The sequence below is a fragment of the Hoplias malabaricus genome, chromosome X1 (genome assembly GCF_029633855.1).
Source record: "Hoplias malabaricus isolate fHopMal1 chromosome X1, fHopMal1.hap1, whole genome shotgun sequence".
In the NCBI taxonomy this organism is placed as follows: Eukaryota; Metazoa; Chordata; class Actinopteri; order Characiformes; family Erythrinidae; genus Hoplias; species Hoplias malabaricus.
In genome coordinates, this window is record NC_089818.1 from 1,770,329 (window position 1) to 1,796,422 (window position 26,094).

General features: G+C 43.3%; 4 protein-coding genes across 7 annotated transcripts in view; 3 read left to right on the forward strand and 1 right to left on the reverse strand.

Annotated features, from left to right (window-relative positions):
* Window positions 1-2,190, forward strand: part of LOC136676125 (intraflagellar transport protein 57 homolog) — a 7,313-nt gene extending 5,123 nt beyond the window's left edge. Inside the window, exons 9-11 of one of the 2 annotated variants that reach the window (XM_066652992.1) lie at window positions 807-869; window positions 1,215-1,281; window positions 1,856-2,190. In XM_066652992.1, coding sequence (XP_066509089.1) covers window positions 807-869; window positions 1,215-1,281; window positions 1,856-2,037 — 312 coding nt within the window. In that variant the 3' untranslated portion in view covers window positions 2,038-2,190. Of the gene's footprint in view, window positions 1-806; window positions 873-909; window positions 1,175-1,214; window positions 1,282-1,855 lie in introns of those variants that run through there. The other variant, XM_066652993.1, reaches the window with a different exon arrangement.
* An 845-nt stretch (window positions 2,191-3,035) lies between these two features.
* LOC136676126 (transmembrane protein 71-like) lies at window positions 3,036-10,918 on the forward strand. Of its 3 annotated transcripts, XR_010796242.1 has the most exons (11): window positions 3,036-3,183; window positions 5,378-5,428; window positions 5,598-5,646; window positions 5,735-5,944; window positions 7,884-8,074; window positions 8,155-8,334; window positions 8,781-8,856; window positions 9,285-9,343; window positions 9,483-9,520; window positions 9,786-9,924; window positions 10,141-10,918. XR_010796242.1 is itself a non-coding variant. In XM_066652994.1 (10 exons), exons 2-10 carry the CDS (start codon window positions 5,398-5,400, stop codon window positions 9,807-9,809), a joined length of 858 nt encoding a protein of 285 aa, XP_066509091.1. In that variant the 5' UTR covers window positions 3,036-3,183; window positions 5,378-5,397; the 3' UTR covers window positions 9,810-10,918. The 3 variants fall into 3 exon arrangements, 2 of the variants coding, with proteins under 2 accessions (XP_066509091.1, XP_066509092.1); XM_066652994.1 differs by having other exon boundaries at window positions 9,786-10,918; XM_066652995.1 differs by lacking the exon at window positions 3,036-3,183 and adding an exon at window positions 3,289-3,350 and having other exon boundaries at window positions 9,786-10,918.
* Window positions 10,919-14,195: 3,277 nt separating this feature from the next.
* LOC136675861 (uncharacterized) lies at window positions 14,196-18,899 on the reverse strand. Its single transcript, XM_066652644.1, has 4 exons — window positions 18,561-18,899; window positions 16,432-16,538; window positions 16,162-16,219; window positions 14,196-16,058 (listed from the first exon to the last, which is right to left on the reverse strand). The coding sequence occupies exons 1-4, from the start codon at window positions 18,805-18,807 to the stop codon at window positions 15,343-15,345; spliced, it is 1,128 nt and encodes a 375-aa protein (XP_066508741.1). The 5' UTR covers window positions 18,808-18,899; the 3' UTR covers window positions 14,196-15,342.
* Window positions 18,900-21,006: 2,107 nt separating this feature from the next.
* On the forward strand, window positions 21,007-26,031 carry LOC136675656 (uncharacterized). Its single transcript, XM_066652341.1, has 3 exons — window positions 21,007-21,463; window positions 21,553-21,613; window positions 22,794-26,031. Exons 1-3 carry the CDS (start codon window positions 21,143-21,145, stop codon window positions 23,600-23,602), a joined length of 1,191 nt encoding a protein of 396 aa, XP_066508438.1. The 5' UTR covers window positions 21,007-21,142; the 3' UTR covers window positions 23,603-26,031.
* Window positions 26,032-26,094: the final 63 nt, after the last annotated feature.

A 26,094-nucleotide genomic window follows, 5' to 3' on the forward strand; every position in this document is an offset into this window, starting at 1 on the left:
CAGCCAATCAAAACCCAGCAAACTAAATGTCTCTGCTGCTAATCAGATATCAGAAAGGTAAACAGCCAGTCAGAGGTCAGTGAGTTAAACCTCTCCACCAATCAGAACTCCCCAAGGTAAATCAAAATTCAGTTAATCAGATATCAGGGAGCTAAGCTGTCAATCATAACTCAGAGGTAAAAGCTCTCAGCCAGAAACACTGATTCTGCACTGGATCACACTGTGGAATTTAGCCCGACAAATTCCAAAACAGAATCTGAGCATTGGGGACGAGGAGCGGTCATATGACATAATCTCAGAACAGCGGTGTGTGACGCCCCACAACTCCCTGACGAAAAGTTGAGCGCTGTCAAGCGCAAATCTGTAAACACAGAGGGGAGAGAGAGAGAGGGAGGCTCTGCTGCAGCTGTCAGTGGAACAACCGAACTGAGGAAACGCTCTGGACGTGTAACACATTTCCTCAGGTTCTCTTGATCTGAACTCACACAGTGACACAAACAAAGAATGGTCCGTGTCAAATGTATAGTGTCCCCAGTCTCTCAACTGAGACACTGCACAAGTTTATGGTGCTGATCTGACACAGTGAACATCAGGAAAGACAAAAATATTGTGTGGTCTGATCCCAGCATTAGCTTCAAAACTTTTCAGACAGTCATTTTAGAGTGTGGGGGAAACCTGCTCCTGTTTAAATGAATGTACTGGAATCTTCAGTATGTTTTTATTCACTCTCTATTTCAACTTCTCTAATCTTTTAGTCCCAATAACTCGAGTTTAATCTGTGTTTGGGTTTGTGTTTTATTTTTCAGGCCAAAGATTTGTATCAGCAAGGCAGTGGAGGAGTGACAGAGAGAACCAGAACTCTGGCAGAGGTCATTAAACACAACATATGTGTATATAGAACACCCAGCAAAGCCTAATTTAACCCAGAAACACACACATATACACATACAAACCATGCAAAGCATTAGCGTTAACGCAAACACAGACCACGCTGACAACTGCACATCAGACAGAGGAGGTTGAGGATGAGCAGCTTTGCTCTGGGCACAGAATACAGCCGTCCCTCTCTCCACAGGATTTACAGGACATAAAGAACCCAAAGGAGGCGGAGTCCTTCAGACAGAAGTGTTTTGTGTGTTTTTAAAGGATTTATTTGAAGAGCTGTCCCTATAATGTTGTTATAAATTTCCTTTAATGCTCCTGTGACATCGTAGATCAGTGAGGAGCTGGAGAAAGTGAAGCAGGAGATGGAGGAGAAGGGCAGCAGCATGTCAGATGGAGGTGAAACACACACACACACATTTATTAATGATCAAAAACACACTCTTAGAGTCACAGATAGTTGGTCTGTTGCTTGTGAGTATTCTCATCCTCACTGATGTTTTATTCAGTGGTTTACCTTATTTATTTGTCCATAGCTTACAGAGTTTGTGTTAGTCATCCTCTAGTCCTTCATCGGTGGTTACAGGAAGTCCACAGGAAGTCATTAGATTGATATTTGGTTGGTGGACCATTGTTAGTCCAGCTCTGACACAGAGGTGTGTTAATTCTTCAGCAGCACTGCTGTGTGTCATTGCAGCACTATATCAGTGTCACTGCAGCACTGAGAAAGATCCACCAGCCAAACACCTGCTCTGTGTGGGATCCATTAAAGAACAGGGTGAAAGGGGTCAAACAATGTATGCAACTCAACAGATGGACTACAGTGGCTGTAGAACTACAAAATGCACCTCTATTGTCTCTTTGTGCCTCTACAGAAATAAGAGAGATGCTTTAATGTTTTGGCTGATCACTGTAGTGTTTCTACAGTTATATATTATTAGTATTTCTATGGTGTGTTTGTGTATTTCCTTAGCCCCAGTTGTGAAGATCCGTCAGAGTTTGACAAAGCTGAAGCAGGAGATCCAAGCAATGGATGTGCGGATGGGAGTGGTGGAGCACACTCTGCTACAGTCCAAACTCAAAGAGAAAACCAACATGACCAGAGACATGCACGCTACACAGATCACAGAAACCAACACACATACATACACATAACACGCACACACACACACACACACAAGACCTCAGACGCACATGCACGCATAAGGAGGAATAAGAACAATGTACGTAGTCCTGTATATCCATCCATCCATTATCTGTAAGCGCTTATCCAATTTAGGGTCGCGGGGGGTCCAGAGCCTACCTGGAATCATTGGGCGCAAGGCGGGAATACACCCTGGAGGGGACGCCAGTCCTTCACAGGGCAACACAGACACACACACATTCACTCACACACTCACACCTACGGACACTTTTGAGTCGCCAATCCACCTGCAACGTGTGTTTTTGGACTGTGGGAGGAAACCGGAGCACCCGGAGGAAACCCACGTGGACACGGGGAGAACACACCACACTCCTCACAGACAGTCACCCGGAGGAAACCCACGTGGACACGGGGAGAACACACCAACTCCTCACAGACAGTCACCCGGAGGAAACCCACGCAGACACAGGGAGAACACACCAACTCCTCAAAGACAGTCACCCGGAGCTGGAATCGAACCCACAACCTCCAGGTCCCTGGAGCTGTGTGACTGCGACACAAGCCCTAGTCCTGTATAGTCAGTTTAAATATATCAGTGTATATGTAGTGATTTAACACACTGTCGCCCTGTAAAGGTCTGACGCCCCCCTGCAGGGTGTGTTCATGCCTTACGCTCAGTGATTCTGGGTAGGCTCCAGACCCACCACCGCCCTGAACTGGATGAGTGTTACAGACAATGAATGAATGAATTAATGGCATTGACACTAATTAAAACAACATTTAAACTTATGCTGTAAAAAATTTAAGCTCATTAAAACATTTTTACAACGTTGCAAAAAATGTTTGTTTATTTATTTATTTATTTAAAGTGGGATCTGAATTTGAAGCTTTGAAAAACCGGCCTCAGGTGTCCACATACTTCTGGCCGATGTAAAGAAGTAAATATGGCACCGGTAGATGGCGCTGTTGTGTGGCGCTGTGGGCGGAGGCTGGGCTCGAGCCCTTCGTGGACCTCATTTCACTCTTGAGTCCGGAGAAAGCGGTGGGAACCGAACCTCCGCACACCGCCCAACACCGCGCTGTATCCGGTCCGGTCCGGTCCCTGGGCGAGGACTGATCCGGTGCTGTGTGCCGCAGGGAGAAGCCTTAGACCGGGGGTGAGTTTCATTACGCTTTCGTCTCTTTGTATCTGAAGGGGCTTGGTTTGTTGTTGAACGGAGCTTTAAGCGGATGCTGGTCCCGTTTTATTCTGTGATGAAAGTGGCTCTGTTTATTCCACTATTCTGCAGTTTTACTGAGTTCTTAGAGCTTTACTGATCACTGAGTGAGCTCGTGTTTCTGTGTTTATTTACAGAGTACAGGTGTATTTCTGATTTTGTGTTGAATTTTGTTGTTGTTTTTTAAAAATGTGTTTGTAATCAATGTCAAAACAGCAATGGACACAGTGAAATAAACCTGCAGCACATAAATACTGCGGAAAATAATAATTATTAATAAATAACTATTAATTAGAAAGAAATTCTAATTAATAATTAATAATCATGAAGAAGAAAAATTATAGCTAATAGACATTCAATGGCTTTTTCAAAGTTACAGGCGCTATCCTTTTTGCCAGGGACTTTTCCCCTTTAACTGTACACCTCAGTAACTACCTACTTACTTCACGCCCCTTACTTTGTGTAAAGTGATGCCTTTCTCTTTGTATTTATTTGATCTTTAGTGTTCCACTGTTTCTCTTTTCTGTCTCTGAAAATATCAGAATCCGATCAAGGACAGAGAAAGTGATCAGTAATCAATATCAAGAGAGGAGCAGGGGTTAAACTGTTGTGTTTGATTCTGTTGTTAGCAGTGGTCCAGCCTCAGGGCTCAGGGCTTAATGAAAATGATTGTGCAGAGTTTTAAGTTTTAATAAAATGAAGATACTGGTGAAATACAGGCCGTGACAGTGAAACTGAGGTCGAGGAAGGAAGACAGCAACCCTTCTCCCATCCAATACACACACACACACGCACTGTGAGTGTGTGGTGAAAGATTGTGGTGTGTTTGGTGGATTTAAGGAGTTAAAATATTTAAATCTATTTATGATATATACCATAATAATAATAATAATTATTATTATTATTATTATTATAGTTTGGTTAATGTTTATGTCGGTGATTAATGCAGAGAAAAAGCTTCAGATTTTTGTTCTGGAAAAACATTGCATGTGTGTGTTGTGTAATGAGTTGAGGCCTTAAAATGAAGAACCATAAAAACAGTTTAAAGCCTGAAGTGGCATTTTTCAGTGCACTGTTTGACATAATGTGGTCACTTAAACATTTCTTCTGTTTATTTTTATTTAAATACAGGCTCCTTCTGAACCACTGTGTGTCTTTAGTCTCAGGGCTGTGAAAGTGAAGCAGTGCTATTCAGACATGGAAAGGGTTTAATGCAAGTCTCAGCTGTGTGTCTGTGCTCAGTGACAAAGAAATGAACACAAGACTACAGGAAATGTGCTGGCAGCCAGCCTGTGTGTGTGTGTGTGTGTGTGTGTGTGTGTGTGTGTGTGTGTGAGTGAGTGAGAAAGTGTGAGAGAGAGAGAGAGAGAGAGAGAATGGGGAGTCTCTTCCTGTTCAAACCAAAATAGAAAAACAGAGCAGCTATGTGAGAGCCGTGTGTGTTGGGGTGCTCTTGACCAATCAGCATCTCTCTGCTCTGGACAGGAAAGAGTTAACAGGAAGAGCTTTAAAGGCTCCTCCCATTTTGCCAGCATCATTCCCAGTGTTATCATCACCCCCCCCCCAAACCCACAAACATATAGACCCCCATCTCTCTGTCTGTCTCTCTCTCCCGCTGTCTCTCTCTCTCTTCCTCACACACACACACACACACACACTCCGATCTGCAGACCCCCTCTACGTTACACTATACAGAGATATATTAAATAGAAAAGATTAGAAATTTGTACTTGAGACTATAAATGAAGACAACATTGATATGTAATATTTCATTAGTTTATTGTGTACTAATATACTACTTTATTAATAGGTAATTGTGTGTATTACTGTATTATTTTGTACTCTAATTAGTTTGTGTGGTCTGTAATACAGTGTGTGTAAATTGAATGTGTATTATTGCAGAAAGACTGTAGTGCATGTATTTACGTATGTGTGTGTGTGTGTGTGTGTGTGTGAGTGTTTGTGGCTAAGATGGAAAGTGTGTGAGGGGAAGATTAGGGTTCTAGATAAAGTGTGTCACGTTCTCACTGTCATGTATTCTGGGAATTACTCTGATAACCTTTATTCCACTGCTCTGCTCTGCGCTCTCTCTTTCTCTCTCACCCCCTGTGTGTGTGTGTGTGTCTGTGTGTAGGTTGTCTAGAAGTGGAAATCATGGCTTTATTCTTCCGAGGGGCCTTAACAAGTTAGTGTACATGTCTCTCTTTATCCACAACCCCTCTCCCACTCCCCCCGCGTCTTTGTCTCAATCTTTCCTTCTCTCTCTCTCTCTCTCTCTCTCTCGCTCTCAATTATTTATTTCTCTTTGACCATTGCTGCAATGTTTAATAATTTAATATATGCATGTGTTCTAGGTTCTCCTATAAAGACCAGAAGCAAACAAGATGACCAAACCTGCTACAGGTAGTGTGTGTGTGTGTGTGTGTGTGTGTGTAATAACACAGTGTCTGATATACTAATGTTCCATGTGTTTTTGTTTTATTTCCCTTAGTTTTGACTCATCCTTCCTTTCTGACTCCTCCTATGAGTGTTTTTCGACCAATCAGGTGACAGGCTCTGTGTGCTCCTGCCGGAGGAGTCCCCGCCTCCTCGCTAATGGCTACTACCTACTGACAGAGGACAGCTTTAGCACTGATGACCAGGGAAACCTCACCCTCACGCCAACACACACCAACATCTCCTACAAAGAGAACCTGGTCCGGTCAGTGTGTGTGTGTGTGTGTGTGTGTGTGTGTGTGAGACAGAGAGAGATTGAGAAATATACAGAGGGGGAAAGTAGATCAGGAAGGTAGTGATTGTTAGTTCCAGCCAAAATAATACACGTATTATTTTCAAACCATAAACAACCCAGGTGTAATGGAGAGATCTTCACGCTTTTAGGAGAACACTAACAGCTGAGTTCTGTTACATCAGTGAGCGTTAGTGAGAAATCAGCGAGACCATTGGCTAGCATTGTGCTGAACTGCTCTTTTATTGCTCTTTTAATTTGAAGTTAAATACAATTAATTCACCTCAGTGTACAACTGTCCCTGAGCTCAGTCACTTCTAATGTCTTCCTCTGCGATAATGAAATTACAGGATAGAGGTCATATGAATTGAGCAAGAACTGAGAGAGGCTTGAGAAATGAGAGAGAACGGAGAGAAATGGAACAGAACTGAATGTTAAACAGAACTGTGTTGTAACAGAATTAAGTGAGAAGTCAGAGATAATTGAGTAATTAATCTCTGTAATTGAATAAACAGAGAAAACTGAGAGAAACAATAGTGAGAAACTGAGACAGAACTGAGTGAAAACAGCGAGAACTATGTTAATTAAGTGAGAACTAAGAGAGAACAGTGAGAGAACTGGGAGAGAACTAAATGACGGCTAAACGAACAGATGCCAGAGCAGTTTTGTGAGTTGTGTAAGTTAGAGACTGACAAATGACACAGTACAGAACAAGAGATTGTAGTGTGTGTGTGTGTATGTGGCTCTGCTCTAGACATGTGTGTTCCGAGTTATCTCATGCATTCCTGCTGCTGTGACTTTTGAGCTCATGCCTCTGGTTTCTAAGCAACATTTGTTTGTTTTGCAGTAAAACACCAACTCATTTTTACCCGTAGACTCCAGGTTTAGGGTTAAATTTGAGAGTTAAGGTTGGGGTGGGGGTTTGTGGTGCGGGTTAATTTTGAACACACTTTATTCAGGTGCGTAAAGGTGAGCAGAACTATACCCAAAGTGTGCAATCCAAATGAAATATTTCCAAGAATTATGTCTTATATGCTTTCTTGAGGGGTCTCTGTGGCCAATCAGCGCTCTGTAACGTTGACAAGTCTTGTTCAGACCCTGCTCAGACCAGGCACCAGAAAAAGGAAAAAAGAAAGTAGAGCTGAACCCCTCCATAATAGATGCCAGCGTCGTGAGGTAGTGAACACTGCTAAATGCGTTTGCTAACATCGCAGCACACCTTGATGTGTTAGCTACTGAGTTTAGCTCACAGCGACATACAGCTAAACCATATTTACCTCGCAATGGGTGGTAAGCCAACATCCACCATCAGTGACAAGAGTGGCCCTGTTGTGAGTAAAGCTTTCAGTCACAGGAAAGAGAACGTGAGTGGGTCCTGGAGGAGCTCCCAATGGTGTATAGGTGAAGTATGGCAGGGGCTCTCCTGGGTCTACACCGCCAGAAGTGATGTCAGTGGTGCTTTCACGGTTGGTCACGCGGAGGGTGTTCCGCACGGTTAGATACCTTTCAAATACTTAGAGGAACAACAGTCAAAGGGCAGCCTTTATTTTTTAGCTGCTGTGTCATTTGTAGATTTGATTTTCAAAAACTGATCTCATTAACGCTGTTGTGGGGTATTAATGCCCTCTTTAAAATCCACTCATCAATGTTCCAACATCTAGTGTAAAGCCTTCCTAGTAGAGACTGTTAATAAAGTAAAAGAGGAACAAGGCAGGCTTTTTATAGAGCAACATTAACCCTAACCCTAACTGCAATTCAGAGTGCTTTACAGAAAACCACAGTAGAAATAAACATTTTAAAGATAACAGGTGTGCACACATATTGGGTTGGTGTTTCTTGCTTGAACACAACACACAAACATTTAATAATCAGGGGAATTCCTGTTTATTAAAGTCTCTCTGTGTCTGTGTAGAATTTTCCGACGGCGACGCAGAGGGAGGCGTTCCCTGGCGAGTCTCCTCAGTGACGTCACAGAGTCCTGTCAGTCGTGGCTGGGTAGCCGTGTCTTCGGCACCGCGGACTCGTCCCACGTCACAGAGTCGCCGTCGTGGTTGGACGTTAGCAGCAGCACTAAGAAAGACACGCCCATCTCCTTCACATACGGTGAGGGTCTGGTTTGTGCGCCGGAGGACGTTTTACACGGAGAGCAGTGTGGGTTTGACTCGTTTCGTGTGTTTGTTTAGACCCAACAGAAACGGTCCTTCCTCCTGAAAAAGAAGCTTTTCTGTCGGAGGAAGACTCTCACACAGAGGTTTGCTCTGCCCATGACATGCCCAGCACATCAGAGACTGGACTGCTGGACGTCCCGCCCCCTTCTGAGTGCCTCTGCAACAGTTACCGCCCCCTGAGTTATCAACAGTCAGGTGAGAGACAGAGAAACACAGATTTAAATGTGGTCTCTAATTGCAGTTTCCCGCTGCATGGTACCTGCTCCGCTCGCTGCTCCCTGCCCCAAATGTAGCTGGTGATGTCACAAAACCCCGCCTCAAACGGGAACCCACAACAACAACAGCGGTTATTGTTTTATTAAGATTTCTTTACTCCTTGTGTATTCACATGTTGTTGTTTTTGGGACTGAACACAGGCCAGCATCGGTTCAGACGGAGCACTGGAGTTGTTTGTTGCCCACTGTGCTTCAGAAAACCATGCCCCAATTTTATGAGCTGCCACTGTGTGTCGGATAAAAACATGTTGATTGCTGCTGTAGCCTGGAGTTATTATTTGAATTTTAACGCACTCAAAAAGTGTTTTTATTTGCAAATGTAGCAGTCTTTGTGTTGTACCACTGATGTTTGAATGTGTTTTTTAGGTTCAGATGGAGTGCTTCTGAAGGCTTTCCTCTTCCTCCTCCTCACGATGTGTCTCTGTGCCGTGGTGTTCTCCAGGTACCATCCAGGATTAGTTCAACATTGTCTTGCAGTTAGCAAAACACTGTTTTATTTTTTTAAAATTTATTATGCCATGGACACACTGTACGACTTTCGAAGGCATCAGATCTCTGTGCCTCTCACACTACACGCGTTTTCCTGTAATCGGTGTCGTCTGAATCCTCAGTTGTTTGTAGTTTAGACGGCACATGACTGATCAGCGACAGGAGCTCGCTCTTGATTTTTTTGTTTAATGATGAAAAACATCGGCTTTTTGCTGCTGTTTCAAACAACGTGCTGCTACATTACACAGTGTACACTACATTTAGAAGTGCATTAATAGGTGTAGTGTTCCCAGTGGAGAAGTGTGCTCTGGGATGCTCTGAGTGAGTGGAGTACAGTGTGCTGTGTTTTTTATTTTTAACAATGTGTTTATCTCTGTGCAGATCTATGTTGGGATTTGTTGCTGTGGCACTAACTTCCCTTTTCCTCATCTCATACATTTGTGAGTACATACACTCTCTCTCACACACACACACACACACACACAATACAATACTATTATATAAAGTTTGAGCAGCCATTACACACTGCTACAAAGTAATTAGACAGTAATTATTCTGTTATTTTTATGCGTCTCTCAGGTGTGTCCCGGTCACAGTGGAGCCGAACAAAGACAGAGGTGAGATGACACAGCGTTAACTCATTAACTCACTTGTGTTCAGTAACTGTGGAAATAGCCTCCCATCACAGACCCATGACCATTTTTCCTTCAATATTCCTGTGTTTGTGATGGTTCCCCTTAATTAGTGACATATTTAAGAACAAAAAAAAGCCTTTCCACTGCTTTGAGAGCCCACCGCTCTGGCACCGCTTTAGTTCATGAATCCTGTTTTGTTTCTGTGCTTAACGTCCTGTTGCTTACACAAACTGTATTTTTATTGTAGGTCATCACCTCCAGGAACGAGTGATGAAGCAACACAACTGCAGTTTCATTTACTTATACACACACACACACACACACACACTTACATACACTTACTTCCTGCAACACTTGGAGCTAACTCAGTGCATCCACTTTGGAGTGTAAGTGCAGGGCTTTGTGTGTACCGTACGAGTGTGTGTGTGTGTGTGGTACATGTGCTGGTAAGAGTGTGTGTGAATACACATCTGTACAAGTGTGTAATAGAGGGAGAATCTGTGTGTGTTATTGTGTGTCAGATCATGAGACTCTGGAATGAAAACAGCATGTTGCATAATCAGATCACATTTAGGGATTTGACTCTCTCTTCTCTCTTTAAGGGGCTTTTACTGAAGAGCAGTGTTTCACTGAACATTTTAACCCTTTAAGCTCCTTTCAGTCCTGAGGGAGTGTGCTGTAGTGAGAGAAATTACTCAGAACATCTCACATCTACCACTGAGGTGTGTATCACCTTATTATTCTCGATTTATTTTATTATTTTGTTCTAAAATAAGAATCTAAAGCTGTGACCAATCACAGAGCAGCACTAAAATTAAACAAAGAATTGGAAAAAGAGAAGTAGAAACTAAATACGAACAGAGGAGAGATTGGAGTCTCTTACTGCTCTCTGTGAGGCTGTACACTCTTAAAAATGGGGCTTCTTCAAGAGTCCTTTATTAAAGGAAACGTTTCTGTGTAGAACCAAGAGCACTTAAAGAGCCCTTTGTATGATTACATCATGAAGGTGTTCTTCAGACTGATGGAGAATGTGATATAAATGGTTCTATACGGCACCAAATGTGAAAAGAAGTGATTTGGTGCCACACAGAACCCTTTCATCAGCTGCTCCTCTGAATAAAAGTGGGAGATTGAGAGTGAGTTCGTTCCCTTATGATGTCACAGCCATCCACGGTGCAGTTAGTTAGTGTGCTCCTCCAAGCGTGTTGATCTCCTGGAGGGAGAGGTCCCTGAGACGTAAACTAGGCAAAAACTAAATTAAAATAAGAATAAAAGTCTTTTGAAGCGATTAAACTGAGAGATTATCAGTGATTCTCTGAGAGTGCAGCAGTTCCTGGGGAAAGCTCCTTCAGACACAGTGCCGTAACATGTTCCTGTGTATTACACCATGACACATGATTCATAAACATTATTACTTTGTTCATATTGTACACACACACACACACATATATATATATATAATACAATATAATTCTTTAAGTATTCATTATAAGCCAGAACATAAACCTAACTGCCCTGCGTCTCGTTTGAAGAATCAGGACAAAGTTGTTCAGGTTTTATTTATCTGCGTAAATACAGCAATAGAAACGGAGACGTGACATTGTACCTAAATGTTTAAAGGTGCCAGAGCTCGACCAGCCGCAGAGAGAAAAAGATATTAATCTCAAACCCAGATGCAATTAAATGTAGCACACGAGGGACAGTGTTATTGGCTCTTACTGCATTTAACACTGTTATAATTCTTAAATCTTACACATGAAGGATATTTTATTACAGTATAATAAACATTATAATGGATAATAGTCAGCACCTGCTCACCTGGATGAGGACATGATACTTTTCAGCAGGATCATCTGTGTGATTTAGAAGAATATATTAATTTAAAGAGGTCATCCTTTTAAAGATCGCCATAAAATATTTAATAAATAAGATTTAATTTCGAGCAGTTTTTTAAAAAAAAAGACAATTTAGCAAATAAGTAGATGCAAGGCACTTATGAAGCACTAGATGTTTCTCGGGTGCTAGACAGCACCACCTTGTGGAGAATTCTTAACATGCTAAACGTGGCAGAGTGTGTGAGAGAGTTACAAGTTTCAGGAGATGCTTCTAAAACAATTTAAAGCAGTTTTGAACTAAATGTTGAACTAGTATTTACCTCTATAGCCTGTGGTGAGCTGCAAACAGTGACCAATAAGTTTCCGTTTGGTTTATTTACTATTTACAAGTGAATATTAATAGAAGAGGAATCCTTAGTTATTCCCATAAAGTGAGGTGTGTTTATTGTATCTGTGGTGATATTTTAGCTGATACCTAAACTCATAAAGGTGGGGCTTTAGACCCTAAGTATGTGCCAGTTTTCCTGTGGAGAGACGCTGCTTATTCCTCATTCAGTGCCTTTCTAAAATCAGGATCTTCAAGTTGCAGCTGTGTGTTATTAAATCATTTTAAAATCAAAGGGAAGAAACCTGATTACAGTAAATTAAAGGATGCTCCCGTCCCTGGGCCGGTCAAGAGTGCTGCGTCTGATATTAAGCAACTCGTATAACACCTTCGTACGTAGAAAAAAGATTGAGAAATAAGTTAAAACGGGTTTAAAAATATAATTATATGGAAATGAGTGTAAGGAATTCTGTCCATCCGGAAAACACACTGATCAAACAAGTGTTGAATTAAATGAGATAGTAACCTACGCTTAACTATGAACTTATTTCTCTTTTCATGTGTAAACTAGAGGGAGTTAATGTGTGTGTAATGATGTGATTATTATCTTAAATGGTTTTATTTTTTTATTAATTACCTCGGGGAGAGTTCATATATGGAACATATCGTCACCGTCCAATAAAAAACATGTATCTTTAAAATAGATGTTATTAATTGGACAGTGACTATAAATATACACTTATTACTAGTTTGTATTTAAATGCTGTGTTTGCCAAGCACATGTTGTTTATTAAAGTTTAATTAATCATCGCTCTCAATCAAAAACTTGTACCTTCACACAATTAGGAACAACATGCAAAATTAGAACGGAATCATTCCAGATAATAAATAAAAAATTGAAAATGGCGTCTTCAGGATGATGACAATAACATTAAAAACGGAGATACGAGGTTTTGTTTTGATAGCGGTGACTTACTTCTTGTTAGTAGCAGGAAAGACTGAGTGTAAAGTTGTGGGAAACAGTGTTTTTACTATAAACTCTGTCAGAGTTAGACACAGAGTTCATCAGTAAAACAGAGTCTAAACCACGAGGATGGAACGCTGTTTGAATATAAGGCTAAACAGGGTCTGAAACCACAGAGTGCTTAGTGTTAGTGGCCTTTACCACTGAGCTGCCTCTTGCTGTATCACCTTTATTCACATCCTATCAATACTCTGGGCTTTATGTCTTTAACACAGACACTGAATGAAATTAAAGGTGCGGTATGTAAGATTAGGGGGATGTAGTGCAGTATAGACATCCATTTTCATTGGTGTTTAATAATCGAGCTTTTTCGACTGCAGCCTCTTCTCTGCTCTACTCACTTGTTGGTACCTAGAGCCTGGTTGGTTTTCCACCACAACAGCTTCCCACTGGTTAAGTTATAAAACACGGTCACTACTGAGAACAGTGGGCTTTGGAAAACACAGCAGTGAAAACAGTGGTAATCAAGTTAATGGTATTTACTCATCGTATATTTGGGTTCTTTTTCAGTACCTGCTCACGCCGGGTTCCAACCAAGCCGAGTAGGTATTAATGTGAGGTGTAAACCCTGCAGAGCTCTGATTAGCTGGAGAGACCTGTCAATCACAGAGCTCCAGCTGCTTGTTAAATCCCTGAAGTTACAGCAGTTTTCACGTTAGTTTTTATCCGACTCTCACGCCCGGGACTGAGCAAGAAGTACCCTGTTCCAGGCGCCAGGAACTGAATTTAATGGAAAATTAAAAAGCCAGGTGGAGTAGTATGCAGTGAAAGACGGCCATATTCCTTTCGTATCCCAGAATGCACAAAACCAGGCACGGCTTTTTCAGTGTTTATGTTGAAGCAGTAGTTTGGAAATAGAGGGGTGAGGGAGGGGCATTCAGTCGGTTGCACTCTGCATCATCACCACTAGAGGGCCTAAATCTTATCTTTTAAAGTAGGGATTTTAATAATGAGCAGTTTTTAAAAAACAGTTTAAAACTCAGAGTATTGAAAACCAAAGTCTTTTTTAATGATAAAAGTTTTAAATATAAAACAGCTTTCTTCCAAACTGGTTTAACGTGATCAGACAGTTTTGGATCAAAGCCACAGCTTATTAACGTGTGCTTCATTAAAATATTGTCTGATACTGAATCACTGCTAGTGCATGAAAACCGTCTTATTATTCTCTTTATTCATGTTTAATGTGGTATTGAGTTCAGTTCTGTTGTGGATTTCACTCATAAAACGGGCTGGGTGCATCCTCACTGCTCCGAGGCTAAGATTAAATATATATAAAATCTCCTGATCCATTACCAATGTTCAGAAAGTGTTTTGTAATATTTAGCTGACACAGAGGAAGCTGAAATGAAACAGAACTGAATTTTTAACAGTTGTGTGCCTTCTGTGTTTATTGTTTGTTTATTATCATGATAAAGTTCAGAATGGAATTTTGATTATAAACAATTTTGATAATTATCAGTTGTCTCTTGCCTTCTTTAAAAAATACACAGCAATAACTATCTATCAGACGGTACGGGTCAAACATGGCCTTAAGTTCCTTTACCCAGTCATGGATTAACCCCTAATTACTCTTCTCTTTTAGAAATTATTTCTTTTAGTAAAGTTCCCTTGGATGTGAATCACCTGTAGCTCCAAATCCCCAACGCTGCCTTCTGATGTAGGTCTGCTGTAGGACACCCTCTCTGTCTGAATCCACGTGTTGGACACCGTCTTTCAAACACATCTAGCATAGAAACACCACACAGACGTTCTGAAAACACCAGATGGCGTCTTTAAAATACATGGACAACTAAAACTAGATAAACTCTGACAAAGTGTTTTACTTAAACTTGTGTAAATGAGAAAACATTTACAGCAAAGGCACTGAATGTCAATTTTTATCCAAATTATTTACGAGACAGAAACAAACCATGGTTTTTCAGGCCGTAGTCAGAGCCCCAACACACAGAGGCTCTAAAGGAACGTTCAAGAAACTCAAAATAACCTCCATCTGCAGGAGACAACGGTAACGGCTAATTGTAAACACAGATGTCAATTGTTGAAAGCTGCTGAACCCTTTCGTCAAATGAGATATTTTTGTAGAACTCTCTCAGTTCCTCAAAATATTTTTACTGTAGAAAAACAAAAACACTTTTCTTCAAAAGCAAAAAAATCAAGAGCCAAAAAACCCTCCAGGGCACTGCTCTTAAGGCAGAGTTATGCTACAACGTTGGAGTCAATGAGGAGTCCATGCAGCAGCCGGTACTACACCTGGCCCACACACTGCTCACGGTGTCGATCTGACTCAGAAACTTAATTATGAAGAAGAGGGGTGTTTATAACTAGACGTGAAACGGACAGAATTATCACGGTGCTGTTCAATGTGCTGCAAACTTCACACACTCCTGCGTGAGTCGCAATCTCACCTCCCAGTCCTGATTTAACCTCCCATGATCCTTAGGGAGTGAAATCAGGACGGTGAGGTGAACTTGGGCACCACACGAGGCTTTTACACTGCGCACGTGAACATTGAAACGATATCACAAAAGGTCTGGGACTTGTTACTGTGGTTTACTGTGAAACCGGTGTCCGTTCCATGTCTAGTATTAACCCCATGTGGATGTGTGTGTGGGGGTGTGTCTTATTTCCCAGCATGGGCATGGCTCATGTGGTTCCGAAGGTGGGAGTTAGAGATGAAGGTTTTCCCACAGTCCTCACAGCGAATGCCCCTCTGGCCCGTGTGGATGGTGAGGTGGACCTTGAGCGAGCCGGACTGAGCGAAACCCTTGCCGCAGTGGGAGCAGCGGTAGCGTCTCTCGCCCGTGTGGACGCTCTGGTGTCGCTTCAGATTACTGGAGTCCGAGAAGCGCTTCCCACACTGAGTGCAGGAGAACGGCTTCTCCCCGGTGTGGACACGGACATGGATCTTTAGGTTCTTAAGCGATGCCAGAGACTTCCCACAGAACGGACACAGGTACACACTCCCCCCGGGGCCCGGCCCTGTCTCCGTGGAGACTATGGGGAGCGACGCGTTGACGGGGAGAGCCGTGTGTGAGCTCTGCGGTGTGTGTGTTTGTTCTGCTGAGTGCAGGGTAAAATGAGAGTCAGTTAAATGTGGATCTGGTGCCGATAAAGACTCCGAGCTCAGGGTGTAGGAACAGGACGGATTGAGTGTGTGACTGTGGTTGTCAGGAGTGTATGTGTGTGTGTCCAGTGTGATGGAGTCTGACAACGTGTGTGTGTTAGCGTGGGGTTGGACCACGGCCTCCATCCTCTGTCCAAATAAATCTTGCTCTTCTAGCTCCTCTCTTCCAATTGGCTGGAGGACATGTCCATCTGTGACAGAGGGGGCACTGTCTGTACAAACAGAAGCAATAGATCAGCACAAAGACCATCAAAGTTCAGTTCTCTCTCTCTCTCTCTCTCTCTCTGTGTGTGTGTGTGTGTGTGTGTATTTTACCCTGTTCCTGGTTGTTGTTGCTCTCCACAATCAGAATATCTTCACACTCCTCCTTTGGCTGTGAAAACAGAAGTCAGAGGTCATATAAACCTTTATACACACAGTACTGTGTATTCAGTTCGTATCAAAGGAGAATTCTGCCTGTGTTCCTGGGACTGATTTTAAAATGAGACCGTGGGGTGGAATAAAGTGATAGAGCAAAAGACAGGAGCTCTGCCACAGATCAGTGTAGTTACAGTGTAGTTACAGTAAAAAGGCAGTTTATCATACCTTCACCTCAAGAACCTGAGGGACCGGTGGAGAAGTGAGTGGTTCCTCGTGAACTTGCACCATAACCCGTGGCCTGAGACTCATCTTCACACGACTGCGGGGTTCGGCTGAAAGTGCAGAACATTTACACACATTTACACTTATCAAAAAACACGTTTTCTGAGGTTCTGAGGACATTTTCATGTCCCTGGGTGATTGTATACATCCCTAACTCTGTGTGTAAACAAACAAAGTGGCTCGTCCCACACTGCACTCTTGAGTTGCTTCAGCTACAAGAAAGTACCAGGAGGCGTTTGGACTGAGGACAGAACTTTGAAAAGCATATAAAGTGACAAGGAAGTTGCTCTATTTCTGCTCCATAGGTGAGTAACACTGACATATTTACACTGTAGTTACTACTTAAGGTGGAACTGACTCTAAATTCAGGAGAGCGCTATCTGCATGAAAGTAAACACAGAGGGAAAGTGCTCTGAATTCCCACAGAAACTCATGTGTAACTCGAGCTGTTTAGTTTTGTAGCACTTTCGCTCTGTGTTTACTTTCATGCAGTTAGCGCTCTCCTGAATTTAGAGTCAGTTCCACCTTAAGTAATGTAACAGCAAAAATAAGTCAGTGTTACCCCCCTATGGAGCAGGAGTAGGGGTCCAGATGGCGTCTTTAAAATACATAGACAAACTCTGACAAAGTGTTTTACTTAAATTTGTGTAAATGAGAAAACATTTACAGCAAAGGCACTGAATGTCAATTTTTATCTAAATTATTTACATGAGACAAAAACAAACCATGGTTTTTCAGGCCGTAGTCAGAGCCCCAACACACAGAGGCTCTAAAGGAATGTTCTAGAAACTCAAAAGAAGACAACGGTAACGGCTAATTGTAAACACAGATGTCAATTGTTGAAAGCTGCTGAACACTTTCGTCAAATGAGTTATTTCTGTAGAACACTCTCAGTTCCCCAAAATCGTTTTACCGCAGAAAACAAAAACATTTTTCTTCAAAAGCAATAAAATCAAGAGCCAAAAAACCCTCCAGGGCACTGCTCTTAAGGCAGAGTTATGCTACAACGTTGGAGTCAATGAGGAGTCCATGCAGCAGCCGGTACTACACCTGGCCCACACACTGCTCACGGTGTCGATCTGACTCAGAAACTTAATTATGAAGAAGAGGGGTGTTTATAACTAGACGTGAAATGGACAGGTTTCTCACGGTACTCTTACTCTTAAAATGATGAGGAAGTTGCTCTTTTATTGCTCCATAGGTGAGTAACACTGACACATTTACACTGTAGTTACTACTTAATGTGGAACTGACTCTAAATTCAAGAGAGCGCTATCTGCATGAAAGTAAACACAGAGGGAACGTGCTCTGAATTCCCACAGAAACTCATGTGGAACTCGAGCTGTTTAGTTTTGTAGCACTTTCCCTCTGCGTTTACTTTCATGCAGTTAGCGCTCTCCTGAATTTAGAGTCAGTTCCACCTTAAGTAATGTAACTGTAGCAGCAAAAATAAGTCAGTGGTACCCCCCTATGGAGCAGGAACAGAGCAACATCCTCATCTCGGTTGCTGCTTTTCAGCGTTTGGAGTCTCTCCGTTGTCTAAAAACCTCCAGATGGCGTTTCTCTGCCGTGAGCAGAGAGAGAGAAAGCCTAGCACCGGACCCAGACACTTTGTTTTTTTACCCATTTACAGACACTGGGGCTTCGTAAACACATTAGAGCGGTTTCCAGCGCAAAGCCTCGTTTTTCCACAGCTGCAGAATGATCTGCACCATATAGTGATCTCAGGCTTGTGGTCAGAGCTGCAGATTAATCGCCATGAAAAGCCTTAGTTGTGCTGATGTTACTCCGGGGGGACGGAGCTATTTCAGTGCCTCTCTCTGTCAGACTCTACACGTTCACTGACTTTTATTTCAAAGTAACATCACTTACCACTGCAGTTCAGCTACTATCCCGGGCATAAGTAACTATATAGTAACAGATTGCACGAGCTTGATTCACACTCACACACACACCCCTGGCTAAAACACGCGAGCCCAACTGTGAGAAGGGGTGTCCACATACTTTTGTCTACAGAGCCTAGTGTATTGTCCCCCGCAGCCCCCGGAGCCCACCCTTCTGTTAAACCTCACCTCGCGGCTCGCTCCGCTCCTCGCGCGCCCAGCTCCCGGTCCGCTGCGCCTTCTCCCGTGCCGCGCGTAGCTCCAGCGCGAGCAGCTTCCGCCGCAGACCTTCGTTCTCCTTCTCTCTGCGGGAGACCTCCATCCGGAGAACGGCGTACCCGTCCTGCACGAGCTCGCAGATCTCCGCCACGGCCGCGCTCGCGAGCGCCTCCATGATGGACACCAGCTGCGAGCGGAAGCGCGAGGACTCGGACATGGCGCGAGCGGTCGGTCACAGTGTCCAGAAACGTACGGGACGGGGTTTTTTGAAAAACGAGGGAAGCCGCTCAGGTAAGAACCACTTTGTGTTTTGGTGGGAAGCCGGAAACGCAAGGCTTTCCCTGTGCGCATGCGCAGTGCAACAAAACAAGGGTCTGGCCACATGTTTGTGGACACTTGCACCCAGCACTGGAGGGTGTTAATAAGACGTGTGTTTTAGTGCAGAAACAGTTTCAGTCTGAGAAGGCTTCGCACTGCATTTAATCAAATGGAACATTGCTGTTTGGATTTGATGGAACTCAGTCGCATAACCAGGTCAGGGACTGATGTTGAATAATCTGGGATAACATCAGCACTCCAATTCATGGCAAAGGGACTGTATCACTGTGCTCCATCACTCCACAGAACACAGGCCCAGAACTTCATTTTCTCTTGTTCCACTCTGTTGATGATCTTGTTACCTGTCAAATATAATAATAAAAATAATGTTAAACAATTTCTCTCTGTGTCTGCGTGGGTTTCCTCCGGGTGCTCCGGTTTCCTCCCACAGTCCAAAAAACACACGTTGGTAGGTGGATTGGTGACTCAAAAGTGTCCGTAGGTGTGAGTGTGTGAGTGAATGTGTGTGTGTCTGTGTTGCCCTGTGAAGGACTGGCGCCCCCTCCAGGGTGTATTCCCGCCTTGCGCCCAATGATTCCAGGTAGGCTCCGGACCCACCGCGAGAGAGAGAAACCCTAGCACCGGACCCAGACACTTTGTTTTTTTTACCCATTTACAGACACTGGGTCATCGTAAACACATTAGAGCGGTTTCCAGATGCACCTGTATATACATAAACACACAAACATTCGTACTGTGGTGAAAAATTGTGACAGAAAAAAAAAAAAAAAAAAACTAAGTCTCTGAGTCAGGATCAAAGTGAGTTAACAAATTTATTGGAGTGCGGAAATGCAATGCATAGACCATTCTAATCTCCTTCTCCTCTGGAACAGTTTCTCAAAAAGCCTTTATACCCCTAGCCCCTCTCTAATTATACAATAACTATCATTCCATTGTCTCATATGGCCATGAACAAAGTTACATTACACAGGTGTTGACTCTGTTTCTAACTATCTGTGATGTTCTGGCACATTCTGCTCCCAGAGCCCCCCTCCAGACCGTTTCAACTAGCTTCAGTTATCTCAACTTGAAGGGAACTGAAGGTCAGGATATGCCAGCACACCATTATCTGACACACACACAAGCCTGCTGCCTTCAGAGAGAGTTCAAGAAGGGAAAACAGCTTCAGTCACAGAAGCATATATGTCTTTACTGATATAGATGAAATTAACAACCCCTTTAATTGATTATAAATCATTTCAATCAAATTCCATCACAATACACATGCGTACACCTGTATATACATAAACACACACCTGTATATATACAAACACACACACACACACACACACCTGTATATATATATATATATATATATATATATATATATATATAAACACACAGACAATATAAAATGAATAAATACATTTTCAGTTAATGTTAAAGCAGCATGCAGAATAGAAGGGTATCACACCATATGACAAAGCAATTCATTTATTACAGGATTTTGCTGTTAATTGTTAGTTAAGTGTTTACATACTACATCAGACACATCAAGGTGTATGAGCTCATAAAACCTATTTTACCTTGTTCAGACTACTTTTACATTCAGTGTTATTCTCTTATATTATTATAACTATAATATCAAATAACCTGCTTGACTTCTTTTTTTCAAGTGATACCAGTGTGAGCACTAAACCCAAATGTTTGTGTCAGAAAACAGTTAGGATTTCATCCACAGTCTGAGCTGCGAACATGCAGTTTTCTTAAGTCTTAATATTTATATTCTTCAGATAAACAAAAATAAAAAACACAGCTTCACTGATTTGTCTTAAAATAAAATAATAATTAAAAAACTTAAACTGCAAAATATCCCCTACTGAGTGTTGTTGTTTTTTCTCTGCCCTTCGGTTATAACTGGTTCTTTCCAATTATTTATTGGAACAATTGACATTAATAAAGTATTTAAAATGGAAACTGAAGAGAGATCATATCGTGAAGCTTTATTTGGATAAAACTTATTCCTAGACTTTTATTCTATTGGCCTTTGCCGACGAGGACCCGGAAATGACGCTCCATTATCAGCCCGACTGTTTTGCAGCTCCGTCCCGAGCGCTCGCGCGGCGCAGCATCACTGTGCTTTCGGTAAAAACCGAGCTCTGAGGCACGGAGAGTCCACGCGGAGCCCCCATCGAGACCAGGAGAACCCCCGAGAGACCGGAGGGAGCACGACGATGGCGAATTACCGTGCGTTTCACGCGCAGCTCGCGACCATCATGGAGACGCTGACGCGCGCGGCGGTGGCGGAGATCTGCGAGCTCGTGGACGACGGGTACGCGCTTCTGCACACGGAGATCTCGCGCCACCAGAAGGAGAACGAGGAGCTTCGGCGGAAGCTCCAGTTGATCGAGTCCATCGTGGCCGCGCGAGGTTACGTAGAGGAGCGCGCCGCGTCGCGGGACGGAGCGGTGCGCGAGGCGACTGCAGCGCTCGCACCTGCGGGGAAAAAAAACTGCCCGAGCCGCGAGTCTTGTAGCCGCCGCGCGCTGGTGGAGGTAGGACCCAATTGGTTATTGATCGTTTTGCCGTATAATCAGTAAAGGCGTTGATCGATTGATAATCTGATTTTTTTTTTTTTTTACAGTCACGTGACCTAGAGGAACGGGGACCCGCGCCAGTACAGGTTAAAGAGGAGGGGCGAGGGGGTGAGTGCTCTGGCCACACCCCACTTTTCAGGTCATGACCTTATGGTGTTTTTCCACTACATGGAAGCTACTCGACTCGGCCCTTTTCTTCTCCACTGTCCAAATCTGTCCTGCTTCTGGAACCGGGTTCTTTTGTAGTTCCTGCTCACTTACAGTTCCAGCCGAGCTGAGTAGGTACTAAATGTGAGGTGTAAACCCTGTAGAGCTCTGATTGGCTGGAGAGACCTGTCAATCACCACGAAACACAGAGCTCCAGCACAAACTCACTGCTTGTAAAATCTCTGAAGTTACAGCAGCGTTCACATTAGTTTTTATCTGAATCTCAGCAGCAGCTCGTAACGTTCCCCTGAGGGGTTTCTGAAGACGCTTCTTGGGTCAGTGTCTGAGAAAAAACCTCCAGTGAAAGCTGAACGTGCGACAAGTAAAACTGCTCTGTGAGAACTGGGGGCGAAGTTGTGTTCTGTCCAAAAAACAACAACACACCACACGACGAGTAAACAGCGCCCACGTTTATTGCTCGTGCTAAGGTTTTCAAAGCCCACAGTTCCCGTTAGAGACATGGTTTTGCTCCTTTTTTTGGGCGAGCTCTGCTAGTTGAAAAACAACCAGCTAAAAGCGAGTCAAGCCAAAGAACAACACCAATAGGAAGTCTATGCTGTTTCTCTATTGGCACTTTTCCCACTACATGGTACCTACACTACTGGGCTCTACTCTGTTCTACTCGCTGTTTTATTCCTGCTTTTGGGGGGTGGTGCAACATCCAGCTCTCACTGGATTCTTTCATCTGGCACCAATCCAATCCATGTCTGCTGTGAGCGGTTTGGTGTGTTCTCCCAGTTGCTGCATGGGTTTTCTACTGGGTGCAGCTTTTTCTAGCACACGTTGGGTAGCTGACTGACTATGAGAAATTGTCTGTAGATGTGTGTGTGCTGATGTCCTGCGATGGACTAGCGCCATGCCAGAGTGTGTGTTTTCTTCTGTGTCAACTCCCTACACACCATGACCCTGATGAAGTGTAACTGTTTACAGACGATGAATGAACATTCAGATCTCCCACTGAGAACTCATGCTTTGACCTAGAATTCCTAATATGGCCATGATCAAATATAGAAAGGTGTAGATCTGTAAAATATAATGCAGTTCAGCGTGGGTCCTGTTTCTAACGTGTGTTTTTCCACAGATGATGATGACGACGACGACGAAGGCGAGGCGGTTGTACTGCTGGCGCACAGTACATCTGATGAATTACTGGCGCTCTCAGCTCAGGATCACGCATTGGATGAACACTCCTCCAACGACGATGTCCACATACTTTCAGACACACAGTCTCCAAACCCTGACACCCACACTCTTGCAGAAACACACTCTGTAACGGAAGAGTCCCAGCAGTCCAGCGTGGACCTGACGGCCTCGGACGAGCCGCTGTGTTCCTTTAACTCCGTGTCCGAACCACACAACGAGCGGCCGTTCTCTGAAGAAGTGTGTGTGAAGCGGGAGCCCCTGGTATGTGACATTGATCTGGATCTAGGTATGGACTGGAACACACACCCTGTCCGTAACACACACACACACTCGCAGACCTCCGCTGGATTCGGCTCAGACTCGCTCGTGGCTCATAATTCACCTTTGTACGCCGCGCAGCACCTGGTCGCCCTGGGAAACGCGGCGGGGCTGGGGCTGTTCGGGGGGCGGGGCTCGCTGCGAGGGGGTGGAGTCTCGGTTGGCGGTAAAAGACACTTCATCTGTTCCATCTGCGGCAAGAGCTTCACCACGGCTCAGAGCCTGGACACGCACACGCGCATACACACAGGAGAGCGTCCATACCGCTGCGAACAGTGCGGAAAACGCTTCACTCAGTCCGGACATCTGACGGCGCATCAGACAGTCCACACCGGGGAGCGGCCGTACCAGTGTTCACACTGTGGAAAGCGATTCGCCGGGAAACAGTACCTCCGCATACACACTAAAAAACACCACCCAGAGTCCTGAATACACACACTCTCCAGAAAGACACATGGAAATGACGGAAGCGATTCTCCTGATGTCTGTGACATCTCTCCAGCTGCTCGTCCTGAACTGGTTCTGATGTCCGTATCGCTCAAACTGTCGCAGTGAGATTTGACTTTGTCAGAGCAGACATGGCAAAACAACATCAGGAGGACCCAAAACATATTTTTAACTACTTTTCCTATGTTTTGTTTTAAGAAAACCTGAAAAACATTACAGCGGTTTTTGCCATCCCTTGGAGAAAAGATATCTTCCCTTCAGGTTTGGTGGTCAAGGCATGGTCATAAGTTCTCTACTGAAGACTCCAGACTCGACTCTGATTCCTGTGGAGTGGCTCAGAACATTTCAGCTATTTTCTGAAGAATGCAGTAGCTCACACACTCCGTAGATCTAGAACCCCATAGACACACATTCTAACACTAATACTCACTAAGGCAGTGTTCCCCCAATGAATTCAGTACGAAAAAAATCAGTGACCTACATATTTCACAAGTACAGATTTTCTGTTCATCAGTAGTGTGCCTGATTGTGCTGAGGGTTTGACCATGGAAAATGAATCAAAGGACAGTTGCACAAGCTTCCCAGCCCGAATTCTACAGGACAGAACCGTGAAGACAGAAGAGTTTAAAAGATTTCACTCCTTGGATGAGGGCACTCTTACTGTGGAACTAAGTGGAGGGTTAAGTTGGGTCAGATGTGTCCATTGGACAAATGCAGTGAATCTGCCTCGTCTTATTTCTGAGATTGAATGACTGACGTGAGTTTGAAACCTGTACTCGGTTTCATTGCAGTGTTGCTCTCCAGGTAATAGATGAGCTGGGAACTCGAAACTACTTTAGTGTTGATATTTTGGGTGATGATTAAGCATTTCTCTTTGGTCAGCAGAATGATGCAGAGTAATTTGACTAAAGCAGGACTGTGTGAGACACCTGTAATATTTCAGTTAAACTTGTGCTGGGATACACAGTTCAGCCTGCGAGTGGAAAGGTGCCCAGTTTTGCTTTTTGGTATTGTTTCGATGAAAACAAGTCTATATGGTTAAAATCTGAAGGGTTAGTGGTTTCCAGAAGGTTGGTTCTCTTGGAGGTTTATGTAGCTTATTGTTTATAACGTTACCCACCATATACACAGCTTTATCAGTGAGATAGGTCTGTGGAGGAGGTCGGAGCAGCGGACTCTTGTAGCTTGGCACATTACTGCAAATACTCTCCTGTAAAATCCCAGAAGAAACCTTTTTTATTCCTTGCCTTGGTTCAAGACGTAATGTACATGCGTCTCATTGTGACTGAATGAAGTGACTGGTCCCAGACAAAATCTAGTGGCTGTAGCTGCATACTGGTAGAACCTTTTAGAATAAAATGTTTTTATTTGTGAGATGTTTTTCAGTGTGTCCTTCACAAATCGAAATCCAGTTTTGGACCACTGAATCCAAAAATATCTTTAAGCTAATGTAGTATGTTGTGGTCAAGAATACTAATATTTCAAATCATCTGCACTTGAAACACAGGCATCAGAATACAGTACCACTCATATTAAAGCAACTCTAGATAAGAATGACTGGGCTCCCTCTACTTGCTGATGCGTCTAATTAATATTTATAGAAATCCAGTCAAAAACACAGTAACGACGCTGAAATACCTATAACTCAGTATATAACAGAACCCATCCTAGAGGTGATATACTCGTGTGTGAACATGTCATATTCAAAAACTTCTATTCAACCAGCACAAAAGTGTATGTTTTGTGGCACTCTAACCACTACAACTGCACAGGCACTTATTACTAGAATTGATATCTAAATATAAGGCTGAAAATTCACTAATCTATTTGAAGTTAGCGTTGCTAACCCTGTGGCTCTGAGCAGTAACTCTCAAAAACATGACTAAATCACTGTCATCAACAAAGCTCAACACTAACACAGTAACACTAAAAAATTGGAACGTTATTACTTACCAGTCCAACAAGGCGGCGGCCTTCTCCCCATGTCTCTTTCTGTTCACTCCAGTCAGGCCAATGTCAACTCTTATGGCCTCTCCCTCTCTCTCTCCTTGCTTCCTCTGACAACTCTTCTCAGTCTCTGCCATAATGCCTGTACTGGTCAATACTGAGCTAACTTCTGTAAAACTTTATGCAGTTCACAAGAGCACCTATGCCCAGGGCTGCTTTAGATACATAGTAGTTTTTAGAAAGCTCAGCCCCAGAGAGAAGTGACAGAAGCAATATTCGCATAGAAATCATTTTCAAGCTGTAATTGTACTGTAAAAAAATAATACGTAGTGTTTCTTTCAGCATCAAGTTTGGACTCTTGCTGTTGAATTTCACACAGGCACAGAGCTCTACACATTAAGGGATGAAAATGCTACCAGAAAGTGTCGCTGTGAATTAGATTGTGTAACAGATGACACTCGCATTAATAAAAAATTAATTTCCCAAATTTATTTCATTTGGATTTAACCAGCATATTGTGTGGTGGA

What these genes read in the sequence shown, in the direction of transcription:
- LOC136676126 (XM_066652994.1), top strand. Translation starts at nt 5,398, where the DNA reads ATGGCTTTATTCTTCCGAGGGGCCTTAACAA. An exon ending in TACAAAGAGAACCTGGTCCG is followed by an intron (nt 5,945 to 7,883) that starts GTCAGTGTGTGT and finishes GTGTCTGTGTAG; the next exon opens with AATTTTCCGACGGCGACGCA. An exon ending in TTTCCTCATCTCATACATTT is followed by an intron (nt 9,344 to 9,482) that starts GTGAGTACATAC and finishes TGCGTCTCTCAG; the next exon opens with GTGTGTCCCGGTCACAGTGG.
- LOC136675656 (XM_066652341.1), top strand. Translation starts at nt 21,143, where the DNA reads ATGGCGAATTACCGTGCGTTTCACGCGCAGCTCGCGACCATCATGGAG. An exon ending in GCCGCCGCGCGCTGGTGGAG is followed by an intron (nt 21,464 to 21,552) that starts GTAGGACCCAAT and finishes TTTTTTTTACAG; the next exon opens with TCACGTGACCTAGAGGAACG. An exon ending in TAAAGAGGAGGGGCGAGGGG is followed by an intron (nt 21,614 to 22,793) that starts GTGAGTGCTCTG and finishes GTTTTTCCACAG; the next exon opens with ATGATGATGACGACGACGAC.
- LOC136675861 (XM_066652644.1), bottom strand. Translation starts at nt 18,807, where the DNA reads ATGTCCGAGTCCTCGCGCTTCCGCTCGCAGCTGGTGTCCATCATGGAG. An exon ending in CTCAGGTTCTTGAGGTGAAG is followed by an intron (nt 16,220 to 16,431) that starts GTATGATAAACT and finishes CTGTTTTCACAG; the next exon opens with CCAAAGGAGGAGTGTGAAGA. An exon ending in CAACAACAACCAGGAACAGG is followed by an intron (nt 16,059 to 16,161) that starts GTAAAATACACA and finishes CTGTTTGTACAG; the next exon opens with ACAGTGCCCCCTCTGTCACA.